Source organism: Mobula birostris, chromosome 5, assembly GCF_030028105.1.
Source record: "Mobula birostris isolate sMobBir1 chromosome 5, sMobBir1.hap1, whole genome shotgun sequence".
Lineage (NCBI taxonomy): Eukaryota > Metazoa > Chordata > Chondrichthyes > Myliobatiformes > Myliobatidae > Mobula > Mobula birostris.
The window spans coordinates 109335337-109352428 of NC_092374.1; the positions used below are offsets into that span (position 1 = coordinate 109335337).

The following is a 17092-nucleotide window of genomic DNA, read 5'->3' on the forward strand; positions in this document are numbered from 1 at the left end:
CCTGAATTTAAATCTCCAATATAATATGGTGTGATTTAAACTTAACGCATATCTCCGGATTACTATCCCAGCAACAAAAATAAACAAAGCACTCTAATGGACAAAATGCATTGTCATTATATTTTAATCATGATTTTATCCTAGAACAACTTCTAACATGGCTTTGCTTTCCTCTCTGGTTATGAAGTAGATGGAGTCTATACTCTGGATCATGTAATACATAGTTAGCAATACATAGTACTCAAGTATGTTATTTCAAATCCCACTCCTGAAAACAATGCACAAAATTCCTCCATCACTTTTTCTCCAGTCCTGCTGAAGGTTCTCAGCTTGAAGTATCAACTGTACTCTTTTCCATAGATGCTGCCTGGCCTGCTGAGTTCTTCCAGCGTTGTGTGTGTGTTGCACAAAATTCTTGGCTGATGGTTCAAGTTCATATTCAAGTATAATTATCTTTGAACCATACATGAATATAGCCAAATGAAGAAATGTTCCTCCAGGGCCAAGGTGCAAAAATATTACCCACAGCACACAGCACACTGCACATAACACATAACCATAACACATATGGTTACGATTTCAGAAAACCATACAGTCACAAAAAATCTCCATTGAAATATTGAATGTGTGCAGCAGATGAGTGTCTAAAATAATAAGGTGCTGTTTTGACATGAGAAGCAGAAGGTTTGGAGGGGATCTGAGGGGGGGGGGATTTTTTATAGTGGCTAAAGTTTAGAATAACTTCATCATAAACAGTCCCAAGCCTGGCTGCAAAAGGAGGAGGGTTGGACATGGGACTATCAACCCCATCCCAAAAAACTCTGTGCTACAGAAATGCCCAAAGAATGCACAGCTAGAATACTTCTCTCGGGGTGGAAATTGCTAAGACGGGGGTGTAATAATTTGATTAGAAGAAAGTATAGGAGGGATATCAGAGGTATGTTTTTCACATAGAGAGCAGTAAGTGCAGGGAACACACTACCAGAAATGGTGGAAAAGGTAGACACATTAGGGATATTTAAGTGGCTCTTAGGCATATGGATGAAAGAAAAATGGAGGGCTATGTGGGAGGGAAGAGTTAGAATGATCTTAGAGTAGGTTCGAAGATTGGCACAACATTGTGACCAAAGGGCCTGTACTGTGCTGTAATGTTCTATGTTTCATGTTCCATAACTCATGAAGAAATTGTATGAATATTGATTTGTGTTTCTTAACAACTATTTAAGGCTTTTGTGGTTCGATATGAGAGCAAAGCCAATAATCTTTGGCAGTAATGGAGAACAAGTAAACATTTCTTCAAAGCATAACTTATACATTATAGAAGCAAATAAACCCTTTTTGCTGCTTGTTACATTGCCTAAGAAGGAACAAACACATGACACATATTAACATAGAACAAGACATATGAACATAGACCATTACAGTGCAGTACAATGTTGTGCCAAACTTTTAACCTACTCCAAGACCAATCTAACCTTTCCCTGCTAGAAGGCCTCCATTTTTCTTTCATCTATGTACCAATCTAGAGTTATTTAAATGTACCTAATGTATCTGCCTCTACCATCACCCCTGGCAGGCCGTTCCACATACCCATCACTCTTTTAAAAAAAAATAGCCTACCATTGACAAATTCCCTATACTTTCCTCCAAACAACTTAAAATTGTGACCCCTCATAATAGCGCTTTCCACCCTAAATTACATCAGTTTTGTAGCTGTGGAGTATGACAATACTGTATTTGGTTTTGTTACAATGCTCTCCTGGTTATATCAGGAACATGTTTTTCTAGTCATGCTGTTATGACTGTAGATGAGTGTGATAATTTATCCAATAAATAGATATTTGGTAATTCAATGGAAAGGCAAATTGGTTATGATCTACCATAAACACAGGGTAACATGTACAAAATGCTGGAGGACCTCAGCTGGTCAGGCTGCATCTGTGGAACTGAAAGCAGTCAATGTTTCGGGCTGACACTACCATCACCTATTAGAGAGGATTAGAAATTTAAGGACACGTTGAGATGCCTTCAGTTCTTCATAAACTTTTAGATGCTAGAGGGAGGATATCTTTATTATGTGAGCAAAACAATCTTGAATGTTTTAGCCATAACATTCCATAAACTTCCATCTGTCAGAACATAGCTCACTTGCTATCTTCTCTTTTGTGGCTTGGTGCCAGTTGCCTGAGTACAATAGCGTAATTATTTATCCTGAGCTACAGGAGATCGAGCAAGATATTGTTCCTCATTGAATATGTCATAAAAACTGAGACACCTTCTTGGCTCAGTAGCTGCCTATGAGGAGTTCAAATGAATTATATTGTGAATCTTCAGTGCCAGATTGCTTCCATTTGTTCAGCTTCTCCCAACTCAGGGGAGTTTCTTGTATTACTTCAGTCAGAATTATCATGGGGTCCACCTTGTTTTGAAGTTCTGCTGCTCTGGATGACTAATGTATATGCCTGTGTTTGTGTCAGTGTGGGTTTTCCATCCCTCCCATTCTCTAGTGGTTAAAAACTCTCCTTTCTGACCTGTCCTCCCTTCTGTAAAACATAAAAATGCAAGTTGCATTTTAGTGGGAGGAATACACTGAATGGTTACTTTATTAGGTACTGTGCCTAATGAAGTGGCCAATTAGTATTTGTTTGTGGTCTTCTGATGTTGCAGCCCATTCCACTTCAGGGTTTGATGTGCTGTGCATTCAGAGATGCTCTTCTGCACACCACTGTTGTAACTTCTGGTTATTGGTTGGACCGATGGCTGGGAGCTGTGTGACTTCAGTTGTAAAGTGTGGTTATTTGAGTTACCGTCAGCTTGAATCAGTCTGCCTGTTATCCTCTGACCTCTCTCGTCAAAAAGGCATTTTCACCCACAGGACTGCCACTCACTGGATGTATTTTGTTTTTCCCACCATTCTCTGTAAACTCTAGGGACTGTTGTGCATGAAAATCCCAGGAGATCAGCAGTTTCTGAGGTACTCAAACTAGCTTATCCAGCACCAATGATCACTCTAAGGTCAAAGAAGAATTTCAGAATTGTATACTTCGATAACAAAAGAACCTTTAGAATTTTTTTCAACCTTTTTTTATAATTATTTCCTATTATCTGATTTTCACCTGAACTGCATGTTATACTTACAACACACACAAAATGCTAGCGGAATGCAGCAGGCCAGGCGGCATCTATAGGAAGAAGTACAGTTGACATTTCGGGTCAAGACCCTTCGTCAGGACTAACAGAAAAAAGGGATAGTAAGAGATTTGAGAGGGGGAGGGGAAGACCTGAAATGATAGGAGAAGACAGGAGGGGGAGGGATGAAGCCAAGAGCTGGGAAGTTGATTGGCAAAAGGGATAGAAGGCTGGAGAAGGGGGAATATCATGGGATGGAAGACCTTGGAAGAAAGAAAAAGGGGGAGGGGAGCACCAGAGGAAGATGGGGAACAGGCAAAGAGTTATTGTGAGAGAGACAGAGAGAGAGAAATAAATAAATAATAAATTAGGGATTGGGTGAGAAGGGGAGCGGGGCATTAATGTAAGTTAGAGGAATCAATGTTCATGCCATCAGGTTGGAGGCTACCCAGACGAAATATATAAGATGTTGTTCCTCCAACCTGAGTGTGGCTTCATCTCGACAGCAGAAGAGGCCATGGATTGACATATCAGAATGAGGATGGGACATGGAATTAAAATGTGTGGCCACTGGGAGATCCTGCTTCCTCTGGCGGACAGAGCGTAGGTGTTCAGTGAAGCGGTCTCCCAATCTGCGTCGGGTCTCACCAATATATGGAAGGCCACATCGGGAGCACCGGACGCAGTATATCACACCAGCAGGCTCACAGGTGAAGTGTCGCCTCACCTGGAAGGACTGTCTGGGGCCCTGAATGGTGGTGAGGGAGGAAGTGTAAGGGCATGTGTAGCACTTGTTCCGCTTACAAGGATAAGTGCCAGGAGGGAGATCGAGTGGAAGGGATGGGGGGAACAAATGAACAATATACTTGTTCTGTTTTCAGATTTTCTCCTGAACTCTGTGTTATACCTGTTCCCCGATATCAGATTTTCACTGGTATTTGAAAAATCATTATATCTTTATTGACTTGTCCTCCTCTTTGGTAAAAGATTCACTTCACCTTGCGAAAGGAAAGTTTTGGAAGTCACACCCTAAGAATTATTTCAGGGTTTCATGCTCTTTTTTTAATAGATTTGTTATTTCCATGAAATTATGCATCCAGTCTAGTCAGAGGGAACAGCTTGGAAATATCTTGTGCTAGAACCTGATTTCCAAATGTTAATGATAAAAGTTGCAAGAAAACTAGCTGCAAGTCTGTAAATCTTTGCGAGTCTGCTGGGTAAATTTAAGGGGCAATACCTATGAGTGCACAAGCCTGTTGGAGGTTAAGACGGCCTGTTCTGGGGCTAGAGGATAGTGTATGTGTATAGCTGTAGGGAGGAATGGGGTTTGCTTTGCCGTTGTTGCTTTTTCACTTGGTATGTTCTGTTTTGTTGTGTTCTGCTGACCATTGTGGGTATGCTGTGTTGGCACTTGGATGTGTGGTGACACTTGCGGGCTGCCCCCAGCACTTCCTTGGGTGTGTAGATTATGAACATAACTAACACATTTCACTGTATGTTTCCATGTACTTGTGATAAATCTGAGCCTACCTTTTATTTTTCCATAAGCTTCTATTCCCAGTTTAATCTATTAAATACTAGTCTGGAAAAAATCTTCAAACACCAGCTCAAAAACTAAAATTTAGTAACATATGATGGAAAATTCAGTGATTTTTTGGAAATTTGTTTTATCAAGTTAAAAATAATAATTTTAGGAAAATTGAAGATTCTGTTCTCAACTAAAGATAACATAATCCATGACTGTTGGAATATTGCTTAAATATAACATCCTAAAGTTTGCTGAAAATAATGTCCACCATTTAGACATTTAATGTGGAAGTGAAGCTCAAATGTTCACTGATCTGCAAATCAACATTGATCGCCAATTATTTGCTTCTAGTCTACTGTTCACAATTAAGCTCTTTGTGATTGTTCATGATGTTCATTAACAGATCATAAGCTACTGTGGGGATTTATTGCTGTTAATCTATATACCTGTTCAGCTGTTATCAGGTTATTACATAGTTCCCTAGTACTGGGTCTGGCACTGGTCTTGCTGAAGTTTCAAAGGCAGAGGGGGCATTTCATTGAAACATATGAAATATTAAGGCCTAGAGAGGGTGTTTTGTACAATGAGTGAGTCTAGGATCAGAGGGCTCAGCATCAGAATAGTAGGATGTCATTTTAGAACTGAGATGGCAAAAAATTTCTTTAGCTAGAAGGTGGTGTGTGGAATTCTTTGTCACCGATGGCTGTGGAGACTAAGTCATTGGATATATTTAAAGTGGAATTTAATAGGTCCTGGATAAGTAAGGGTGTCAAAGGATATGGAAAGAAGGCAGGAGAAATGGGTGGAGAGGGATAATAATTCAGCCATGGTTGAATGGCAAAGAATTCTGCTCCTTTGTCTTTATACTTTACTATCGCCAAACAATTGATACTAGAGCGTACAATCATCACAGCGATATTTGATTCTGTGCTTCGCGCTCCCTGGAGTACAAATCGATAGCAAATAGTAAAAATCTAAATTATAAATCATAAATAGAAAAGGGAACGTAAGATATTGCAAAAAACCAAGAGGCAGGTCCGGATATTTGGAGGGTACGGCCCAAATCCAGGTTAGGATGCGTTCAGCAGTCTTATCACAGTTGGAAAGAAGCTGTTCCCAAATCTGGCCGAACAAGTCTTCAAGTTCCTGAGCCTTCTCCCAGAGGGAAGAGGGACGAAAAGTGTGTTGGCTGGGTGGGTCATGTCCTTGATTATCCTGGCAGTACTGCTCCGACAGCATGCAGTGTAAAGTGAGTCCAAGGACGGAAGATTGGTTTGTGTGATGTGTTGGGCTGTGTTCACGATCTTCTGCAGCTTCTTCCGGTCTTGGACAGGACAACTTCCATAAAGTGAATGGTTTAAAATGTGGATGCTGACTCCTTCAGTCTATCTGTCTACTTACTTATATATTTATTTACCAGGCAGAGTAGACTCTTCGTGCCCTTCAAGCCACACCACCCCAGAAACCCCCAGTTTGACCCTAGCTTAATCACAGGACAATTTACAATGACCTACTCACCAACCACTCGGTATGTCTTTGGACTGTGGGAGGAAACCAGAGCACCCGGAGACAAGCTGTGCATTCCATGGGGAGAGCTTGCAGACTCATTACAGATGATGTCAGAAATGAACTTCAAACTCCGACAACACAAGGTGTAATAGTGTCATGCTAACTGCTATATTATCGTGGCACCTAAGGCACCACATTTTAAGTGACTTTCTTTTACCCCCTTATGGACTGTACCCCAAGGTTCTGAAAGAGGTGGCTGAAGAGATGGTGGAGGCATTAGTAAGGATCTTCCCAGAATCACTAGATTCTGAATTGGTTCCAGAGGACCGGAAAATTGCAAATGTCATTCTACTCTTTAAGGACAGAGGTAGGCAGAAAAAAAGAAATTATAAGATAGTTTGCTTGACTACACTAGCTGGAGAATGATGGAGTACATAATTAAGGATGAGGTTTCGAGATACTTGGAGGCACATGATAAAGTAGGCCAAAGTCAGCATAATTTCTGTCAGGGGAAATCTTACTTGATAAATCTAAGGAATTCTTTGAGGAAAAGACAGGCAGGATAGACAAAGGAGAGTCAGTTGATGTTGTTTACTTGGATTTTCAGACTGTTTTTAACAAGGTGTCGCTCGTGAGACTGCTCAACAAGATAAGAGCCCATAATATTACAGGAAAGTTACTGGCAGGCATAGATTGGCTGATTGGTAGGAGGCTAAGAGTGGGAATAAAGGCGGCCTATTCTGGTTGACTGCCGGTGACCAGTAATGTTCTTCAGGAGTCGATATTGGGACTGTTTCTTTTCACGTTATGTGTCAACAGTCTGGGTGATGGAATTGATAGCCTTGTGGCCAAGTTTGCTGACAATACAAAGATAGGTGGAGGAGCACGTGCTGAGGAGGTAGAGAGTCTTCAGAAAGATTCAGACAGATTGGAAGAAAGGGCAAAGTGACAGATGAAATAATGTGTAGGAAAGTGTACGGTCATGCACTTTGGTAGAAGGAATAAATGCATCAATTGTTTTCTAAATGGTGAGAAAATTCAAAAATCAGAGGTGTAAGGGGATTTTGGAATGCTTGTGCAGGAGTCTCTGAAGGTTAATTTGCAGAGTGAGTCGGTGTTAAGGAAGGTAAATGCAATGTTGGCATTCATTTCGAGAGGACTATAATATAAAAGCCAGGGTGTGTTGCTAAGACCTTATAAGGTATTAGCCAGACCACTCTTGGGGTACTGTGAGCAGTTTTGGACCCCTTATCTAAGGAAAGATGTGCAGGTATTAGAGAGGGTCCAGCGGAGGTTCATGAGAATGATTCACAGATGAAAGGGTTAATGTATGAAGAGTGTTTGATGGCTCACTAGAGTTTATAAGAATGAGAGGTATCTCATTGAAAGCTATTGAATATTGAAAGGCCTAGACAGATTCAAAGATTCAAAGGATTCAAAGAGCCAAAGTACAGTTATTATTAAAGTATGTATGCAGCATACAACCCCAATATTCATCTTCCCACAGACAGCCATGAAATAAAGAAAATCTATAGAACCCGTTCAAAGAAAACATCAAAACCCCAATGCACAAAAAAAGAACAAATCGCAAAAATGGGAAAAAATGAGCGAAAAACGCAACTATGAAGCACCAACCCCGAAAGTTGGCAGAAGAGTCCAGGCATATTCAATTTAGCTCAGTTCAGTGCAATCTAGCAGGGTGTTGTTTGTTAACACAGGCCACAGATCCAAACCACACCAATCAAAATCGCACAAAATAACAACAAAAGGAGCGACCAGAAACACATGATAGCATGAACTATAGAGTCAATCCACAAAATGTGTTGATTAAACCTTGTCCAAGACCCTGGATTCTGGCACTTGCTTCCAGGGAGAGAGGGTAGAAGAGACTGGACACACGCAGACACTTCCTCCATCAGCATCAAGTGAGAGGGAAAGAGAGACCGTTCATACTTAGGCACCTTGCTCCAGGAGCAGTGAGTGAGAGAGAGAGAGACAGTTCAAAAACAGGAAGATAGCGGTGAGTTCCTTCCTCCGGGAGCAGTGAGAGAGGGAGAGACAGTGCAAAAATAGGAAAATAGCAGTGAACATCTGCCAGCTTTCCGCTCTCATCCCTGATGAATGGAAGTGGAGAACATGTTTCCTATAGTGGGGGATTCTAGGACTAGAGGGCACAGCCTCAGAATAGAAAGATGTCCGTTTACAGCATAGGTGAGGAGCCTGTGGAGGACAGGTCACTGGATGTAGTTAAAACAGAAGTTAATAGGTTGTGGAATGGTCAGGCTATCAAAGGTTACGGGGAGGAGGCAGGAGGATGGTGTTGAGAGGGATAATAATTCAGCCACGATGGAATAGCAGAACAAACTAGATGGGCCAAATAGCCTGATTCTGCTCCTATGCCTTATGATCTTATGGTCTTAAAAGTGAACATTATTAAGTATAGAATCTGACTCCTTCAGTCTATAAATTGTTTTACACAACTTTCTTTTCCCCCTTTATTGTTGGCATTCACTGTGTTCCCAATTTACATAAAAGTGAGTGTTTCATTTGGGTGCTACGTTCTCTTGAGTATATTTGAATAGGTTACTGGTGGACAGAAAAAGGCTTACAATATGCAAAGTAATGCATACAAAATGCTTGAGGATTGCCGCAGATCAGGCAGCAGCTTTGGAAAGGAATCGAGTCGACATTTTGTGCAGACACCTTCATCAGGACTGGTTGATTACACATTGCATATTGTAAATATTTAATGCTGAGAACAAAGGCACGGAACCAACTAATAATTTCTCACTGCATTGTCAGACATGTTGCTTGCTCTTCATTTATCTTTCTGTGCCAGACTTGTATTAAATTCACTGTCCTTTCCTTTCCAGTTGTTCAGTCTTCTTATTTGACCAAGTAGTTTGAATGTAGAGTCATGCCATTTGAAAACTGGGTCTTCAGCCCACCGCGTTTGTACTGACCAGCAGTACTAATGCACGACTGCATTGTTTGATCCATTTTGAACCAAATCATCAAGTTCACTGATGCCTCATCAACTACAATGACAAGATGGCGTACAGCTGGTAGAATGGTGCGAACACACCAACGTGAGTCTTAATGTGGACAAAACCAAAGAGATGATTGTGGACTTTAGGAAGGTGCAGGTTGACCACTCCATACTACACATACACAGCTCATCTGTGGAGGGAGTTAGGAGCACAAAGTTTTTGGCAGCGCATAGAGCGCATGATTTCACCTGCTCCCTCATCATCACCTCTTTGGTCAAGAAGGCACAGCAGCATTTCCATTTCTCGAGAACGAACTGTTAGGATGAGAAACAGCTTCTTCACCCAAACTGTAACACTACTGAATTCCCTGCAACCTCTGAGGCTATCACTTATGAAGCAGCAGTAGCATTATACAGTTTACTCTTTAACTTGTATCATATATGTACCTTATTATTTGTTAATTTATGTGTGCTAATATTACTTTGGTTGTTATGTGTGTGCATTATGTGTATTGTGTTGTGCACTTTGGTCCAGAGGAACGTTGTTTCGTTTGATGGTATGCTTGAATGACAATAAACTGAACTCAAACTTGTACATGATTCATTTACGCGGGGGGCAAACTTACACTAAATGGTGACACTTCATCTATGAATCTACTCTATCTGGTGCTCCTCTGCATTGGAGAGACCAGATATAGATTGGGGGACCACTCTGGCAAGTACTTTTGCTCCATTTGCAAAATCAGGATTTCCCAGTGGCCAACTATTTTAATTCTAGTCCTCATTCCTGTTCCGACATGTCGGTCCATGGCCTCTTCTACAGCCATGATAAGGCCACACTCAGATTGGAGGAGCAACACCTCATCTCCATTTGGCTAGCTTCCATCCTGATGACATGAACATTGATTTCTCTAACCTGGTAATTTCTCCCCTTCTCACTTTTCTCTTCTTCCATTCTGGCTCCCCTCTTACCTCTTCTTCTCCATACCTGCCTGTCACCTATGACATTACCCCTCCTCCTTCCCTTTCTCCCATGGTCCACTCTCCACTCCTGTTAGGTTTCATCACATTCAGTCCTTTGCCTTTTCCACCTCTCACCTCCCAGCTTCGGATTTCATCCTCCTTTCCTCTCACCTGGTTTCTCCTGTCATCTGTTAGCTTGTATGTCTTCCCCTCCCCCCCCCGCCCACCTTCTTGTTCTGGGTTCTTCTCCTTTACTTTCCAGTCCTGATGAAGAGTCTTTGCTCAAAACATCAACTGCTTATTCATTCCTATAGGTGCTACCTGACCTGCTGAGCTGCTCCAGCATTTTGTGCGTAACATTCTGGATTTCCAGCATCTGCAGGATCTCTTGTGTTTACGATTTGCACTAATTCCATTTTATGTTGATGAGGTCATAAACCTTGGTCTACTCTGTTCATGTTGTTTGCAGGTTTTTTTTTTGGGAGGGCATGACCTTGAACATCAAATAGAGCACACAGTGAGAAGTCCTGGTCCAGCAAAGTTCCAGTCATTAAGTTCTCTAATGCAGTACAGTAGTGTAAGGATATCTGTAATGCTTGACAGCACCAGAAATCCAGGTTTATTTCCCACCAAACTCAATAAGGAGTTTGTATGTTCTCACCATAAATGTGTGAATTTCCTCCAGGTGCTCAGGTTTCCTCCCGTATTCCAAAGACATATGGTTAGGGTTTGTGGGTTGTGGCCATGCTATTTTGGCACCTGAATAAATGGCGACTCTTGCAGCACATCCTTGAGCTATGTTGGTCATTAACACAAATGATGTATTTCACTATATGTTTTGATGTTTCGATGTACATGGGATTTTAAAAAAAGCTTATCACTTATTTGAATGCAGTTTCAGATTTTGGATAAATTTGTAATTCAAACATTTCCCTCTGATAGCGCAAAACAAAGTAATTGAAACAGAGTGACTCAAACACAAATCCATATTAAATGAAGTAAAGTTAACACCCTGTATTCCCTAAGTCTAATTTCTGGCTTTTATATTCAGTGATAAAGATAGATGGAAGTTTGTTACTGATCAAGGACTGGCCCCTTCCATCCTTCCTCACATCTGGCTTGGTTTCCTTTTTCTCTTCCCAAATATTGGATGGGTGAGGTCATTTGTGCATCTGCACTTTGGAGATTTTAATCTTCCCATCTGTTTTCTATGCAAATAACTAAAATGTTTTGGATTGGCAGTTAAATTCATTTGTCCTCGTTATCCAGAAAACATTCTCATTGCATTTAGCATGTTGAAACATATCAGAACTTCTTGTGTGTACTTTGAACCTTAAACTTCGAAATATCTGAAAATGGTATGTATTTTTGCTATTGTACTTTCATAGAAACATAGACCTTAGGAGCAAGAGCAATCCATTCAGCTATTTTGAATCTTCTCCACCATTTAATATGTTCATGACTGATAATCCATATTCAATATCGTCGTTCTGATTCCTGTCATTGATACCTTTGACTCTAAGAACTATGCTCAGTGGCCACTTTTTTAGGTAAGGGACTGGAAACTGGTGTGGTCTTCTGCTGCTACAGCCCGTCCACTAAACGTTTTGACATGTTGTACATTCAGAGATGTCTCCTTTCTGTCAGCCTTGAACTAGTCTGGCCATTCTCCTCTGATCTCTGATAGGAAATGGGGGAGGAGAGTTGGGGGGGGTGGGTATTACCAGAAGTTCGAGAAATTGATGTTCATTCCATCGGGTTGAAGGCTATCCAGACAGAATATAAGGTTCATTCCTCCAACCTGCGTGTGGTCTCATCTCAGTAATGTTTTCGCTCACAGAACTGCCACTCACTGGATTTTTTTGTTCCTTTTGTTGTTAGAACCATTCTCTGTAAAATCTAGAGAATGTTGTGTATTAAAGTCCCAGGAGATCAGTTTCTAAGATACTCAAACCACCGCATCTGGCACCAACAATCCGTGCACAGTCAAAGTCATTTAGATCAAATTTCTTCTCATTTTAATGTTTTGTCTGAATAACAACTGAACCTGTTGACCATGTCTGCATACTTTTATGCATTGAGCTGGTGGCACATGACTGGCTGTTTGGATATTTGCATTAACAAGCAGGTGTATCATAATCAGAATCGGGTTTAATAGCACGAGCATATGTTGTGAAATTTGTTGTTTTGCTGCAGCAGTACATTGCAATACTAATAATGAAAAATAATAAGAAATATAATAAGAAAAATAATGAGGTAGTGTTCATGGGTTCATTGTCAATTCAGATAGTGGAGGGGAAGAAGCTGTTCCTAAGATGGTGAATATGTGTCTGCAGGCTTCTATTCCTCCACCTTGATTTCAGCAATGAGAAGAGGCCATTTCCTGCATGATGGGGGCTCTTAATGACGGATGCCTCCTCCTTTACAAATAAAGTGGGCACTGAGTGTAGGTCAAGTTGCAGAATATATTTAAGAAGGAGATGAGTAGATTTCTGGATATGAAAGGCACGAACACTTTTGGGATCCTGAGGTTCATGTTTTGCATGTTATTTGTTTATTTTTTATTGCTTGCATCGTTTTTTTTCTTTCAGTTTGGATGTTCGATGGTCTTTGTTGTGTGGAATTTTTTTTGTGGCTTCTAGTGTGTTTACAAATAAATTCTTCTTGGTCTTCCAGCCGGGTACAGGTATTGATTATAACTAACATTTCAATGACAAGCTCTGCCATCTTTGTTCTGAAGATGGTGGAGTTTGTCATTGAAACATTGGTTATAATCAACAGCTGTACCCGGCTGGAAGTCCAAGAAGAATTTATTTGTTATATACACCAGGAAAGCAATAGATCTTTTTTCTATTGTGTTTCTTTGTTTTATGGCTGCTACAACAAGACAAATCTTAAAGTTGTTTATGGTATACATACTTTGATAATAAAAGTACTTTGAAGTGGTAAGTTAGAGAGCTTCATTTTGGTTGAAGAGCTCATTCTTCTGTGTTTCTAAATTGCCTTCCAGTTGCTGAAGATTGCAGTGTAAAACAGCCACATTCACACAAAATATAATATAGACCATGCAAATCCTCTCCAATGATGAGTAATTTTCTCTGAGGCTTAGCAATATGAACAATTATAATGACCTGACACAGCTCAGAGCCTGCCTTTAAATGACACATCCCAATTTCTGACAATTTATCATGGGCATCTTTAGAGTAATGTACATTTTTTCCAAGTGTACTTGTTATCCACAGACAAATATCGAGGTAAATCAATGAAACTTGATAGGAACATCTGGTATGGACGGGCCACTGCACAGGATCGGAAAAAGCGACAGAAGTTTGTAAACTCAGTCAGCTCCGTCATGGGCACTAGCCTCCCCAGCATCAAGGACACCTTCAAAATGTGATGCCTCAAAAAGTTGGCATCCATCTTTCAGGATATCCATCACCTAGGATATGCCGCCTTCTTATTGCTACCACCAACGAGGAGGTACAGAGCCTGAAGACACACACTTAACATTTCAGGAACAACTTATTCCCCTCTGCCATCCAATTTCTGAGTGGACAATGAACCAACCCATGAACACTGTCTCACTTTTTTTCCCCTTTTTTTTTTGCACTACTTATTTAATTAAATTATATATATATATATATTTATTGTAATTTATAGTTTTTATTATTATGTATTACAACACATCATTGCCGCAAAACAACATATTTCATGACATATACCAGTGATATTAAATCTGATTCTGAAATTGACAATTGTAACGACCTGCAATTCCTCAGAACATGTCTATATATGACTCATCCTATTTTCTGACAGTTTTTCATGGTCATACTCGGAGTAATGTACTTTGTGTCGAAGTGTCAAAGAGAATTGACAGGAAATGCCACAAGGATATATAATGATAAGGGTCAATATTTTTTTTAAGTTAAACTATTATACGTCCTTTATGGTTGATTAACTGCTGCTGATTAACGCATATTTCCTTTCCTTACTAAAGTTATTACTTACAGTTTCCCACCTGTCCAATCTCTTAACTTTCCTCCTGTCACTAACTATTTTCCAAATTTCAAATAGTTTGCAAGTTTGGAACACAGAATAGACCGGGCCCTTTGGCCCACAATGTTGTTAAGACCGATTATAAACACACTTCACGATTAATCTAACCCTTCCTTCCTACACAGTCCATAACCAATCATTTTCCTTACATCCATGTGCTTACCCAAGAGTCTTTTAAATGTCCCTATTGCATCAAACCCTACCATGACCCCCGGTTGTATGTTCCAGGCATGCACCTCTCTTTGTGAGGGGAAAAAAAATCACCTCTGACACCTTCCTTAAACTTTACTTCACTTAACCTTAAATGGATGTCCTCTGGTATTGGCCATCTTCACCCGGGGCGGGGGGGGAATCCTTTGTCTGTGTGTAGACCCACTTTTATCATTCAACTCTACTGTTCTGCTGCCTGAATTCCACGATCACATACCTTCTCGTAAATCTTTCCGCATCCTTTGAATTTCTCTTTCCCTTTTGATCTCAAGAGCAACTAGATTACTGATATTTTTCAAAAGGATTTTGGCTTTTTAAAATGATTTTGGCTTCCTCACCTCCCAAAGTAGAACTTTAACCTATATCCTTCTGGCTGAAAAATTGATGCTAGCTTCACCGGGTCAAGTGCAACACACACAAAATGCTGGAGGAACACAGCAAGCCAAGCAGCATCTATGGAGGGGTAAAAAGGAGATCTTTTTCTAAATGGGGGGCAAATTCAGAAATCAGAGGTACGGAGGGATTTGGGAGTTCTCATGCAGGATCCCCAGCATGCAGGTTGAGTTGGTGGTAAGGAAGGCAAGTTCAATGTTAGCATTCATTTTGAGTGGATTAGAATATAAAAACAAGGATGTAATGCTGAGGCTTTATAAAACATCGGTCAGACAGCACTTGGAGTATTGTGAGTAGCTCTGGGTCCCTTAACTAAGAAAGGATACACTGGCATTGGGAAGGATCCAGAGGAAGTTCTTGAGAATGATTCCGAGAATGAAGGGTTAAATGTATGAGGAGCATTTGATGGCTCTGAATCTACTTGCTGGAGCTTAGAAGAATGAGAAGGGATCTGATTGAACCCTATCGAATATTGAAAGGCTTAGTGGATATAGAGAGGATGTTTCCTATAGTGTTGGAGTCTGGGATTCCAGGGCACAGATTCAGAATAGAGGGGCATCCATTTAGAACAGAGATTAGGAAAAATTTCTTAAGCCAGAGCATAGTGAATTTGTGGAATTTATTGCCACGGATGACTTTGGAGGCCAATTCAGTGGATATATTTGAAGTGAAGTTTGATAGTTTCTTGATTAGTGAAGCCATTAAAAGTTCAGGAAGAAGGCAGGAGAATGGGGTTGAGAGAGATAATAAATCAGCCATGACGGAATGTGAAGCAGATCCAATGGGCCAAATGTCCTAATTCTGCTTCTATGTCTAATGGTATTATGGTCATCTCAGCTTGAAATGTGGACTATTTATTCACCTCCATAGATATTACCTGACCTGTTGAGTTCCTTCAGAACGTAGCTTGTGTAGCTCAAGATTTTTAGCGGTTCTAATGTCTTTCCTTGTTCAAGTTCCCTTTTTTGATGAGCCTATTGAATCTTGGAAATCATCTCTCAAGTTGTAAGAGGAGCTAGCAAGATTTTGTACTGTCCATCTGTATTGACAAAGATATCAATATTGATAATTCTTTTATGCTGTTTTATTGCAGAGATCTCTCCTCCAGGAAACACACGTGTGAATAGCAGTAATGAAATGGATTCTGCTGTCATTGGAGGTAAGGAATGCACTCACCTTTAAAGCTTAGTGCCCAAGAAGTTTGTCAAAATCAAAGTCAAAGTAAGTTTATTGTCCAAGTCTGTATATACTGTGTCACCCTACACTGCCTTAAGATTCATTTCTTTCAGTCATTTACAGGAAAATAGGGACATACAATAGACTTTATGAAAACTAAACTTAAGACAGACTGACAACTAAAAATATTGCAATTGTGTAGATAAAATGAAATAAAAATAAGTAATGCTGAAATAAACATAAAATAAAATAAACATGGGTTGTCGATTCCTTGAAAGTGAGTTCATAGGTTGTGAAATCACTTCAGGGTTGAAATGAGTGTAGTTATCTATGCTGGTTCAGGAGCTTGTTGACTGTAAGGTGATTGTACGGTAATAACTGTTCCTGAACCTGATAGTATGGGATCTAAGGGTCCTGTACCCTCTGGTATTAGCTGGAGCAGAGCATGAGCTGGATGGTGGGGGTCCTCAATGATGGAACTGTTTTCTTGTCGTGGTTTCTCCTTGTAAGTGTGATCAGTGGTGGGGAGAACTTTGCCTGTGATGGACTGGGATGTGTCAAACACTTCCTGTAAATTTTTTTGTTCGTGGGCATAGGTGTTTCCATACCAGGCCGTGTTGCAAACCAGTTTAATTATAACAAAATATTCCATTGATCTAGGTGGTACTATGGTATTCTGCAATTGACTCCAAGCTACATTGGTTGTATTCTGGGACTGAATAGTACATTACAAGAAAAATCTTAGATTTGCTTTGAGCAGGGACTGGGTGAGGTAAGGAGGTTTGAGTGGAGTCATCCCAGATTATTTGGAAGCACAAGTCTGATTTCTGTTGGCCCAGATATATGAATTCCATTCCACGTGGGAGTCTGAACTACATAGAGACACTGAGTAATAGAAAATAGAAACAAGCTCTTTGGCCCAACTTCCCTGAGCCAACCAAGTTGTCTTCCTGAGCTAGCCCCATTTGCTGCTAAATCTTTCTCAAAGATATACCTGCCCAACTGTTCTTTAAAAGTTGTTACAGTATCTCTCTTCTGGCATTCATTAATACAGGTACCAGTCTTTGTATTTAAAAAAGAAGGTTGAGTCATAAAGTCAGAGAACATCACAGCTCAGAAACAGGCCCTTCAGCCCTTCT

At 40.4% G+C, this 17092-nt stretch overlaps 1 protein-coding gene across 2 annotated transcripts in view; it reads left to right on the top strand.

Moving 5' to 3' along the window:
- Positions 1-17092, top strand: part of gypc (glycophorin C (Gerbich blood group)) — a 162446-nt gene that overhangs the window by 92307 nt on the left and 53047 nt on the right. For both annotated transcript variants that reach the window (XM_072258556.1, XM_072258555.1), the window contains exon 3: positions 15871-15936. In XM_072258556.1, coding sequence (XP_072114657.1) covers positions 15871-15936 — 66 coding nt within the window. The remainder of the gene's footprint in view (positions 1-15870; positions 15937-17092) is intronic.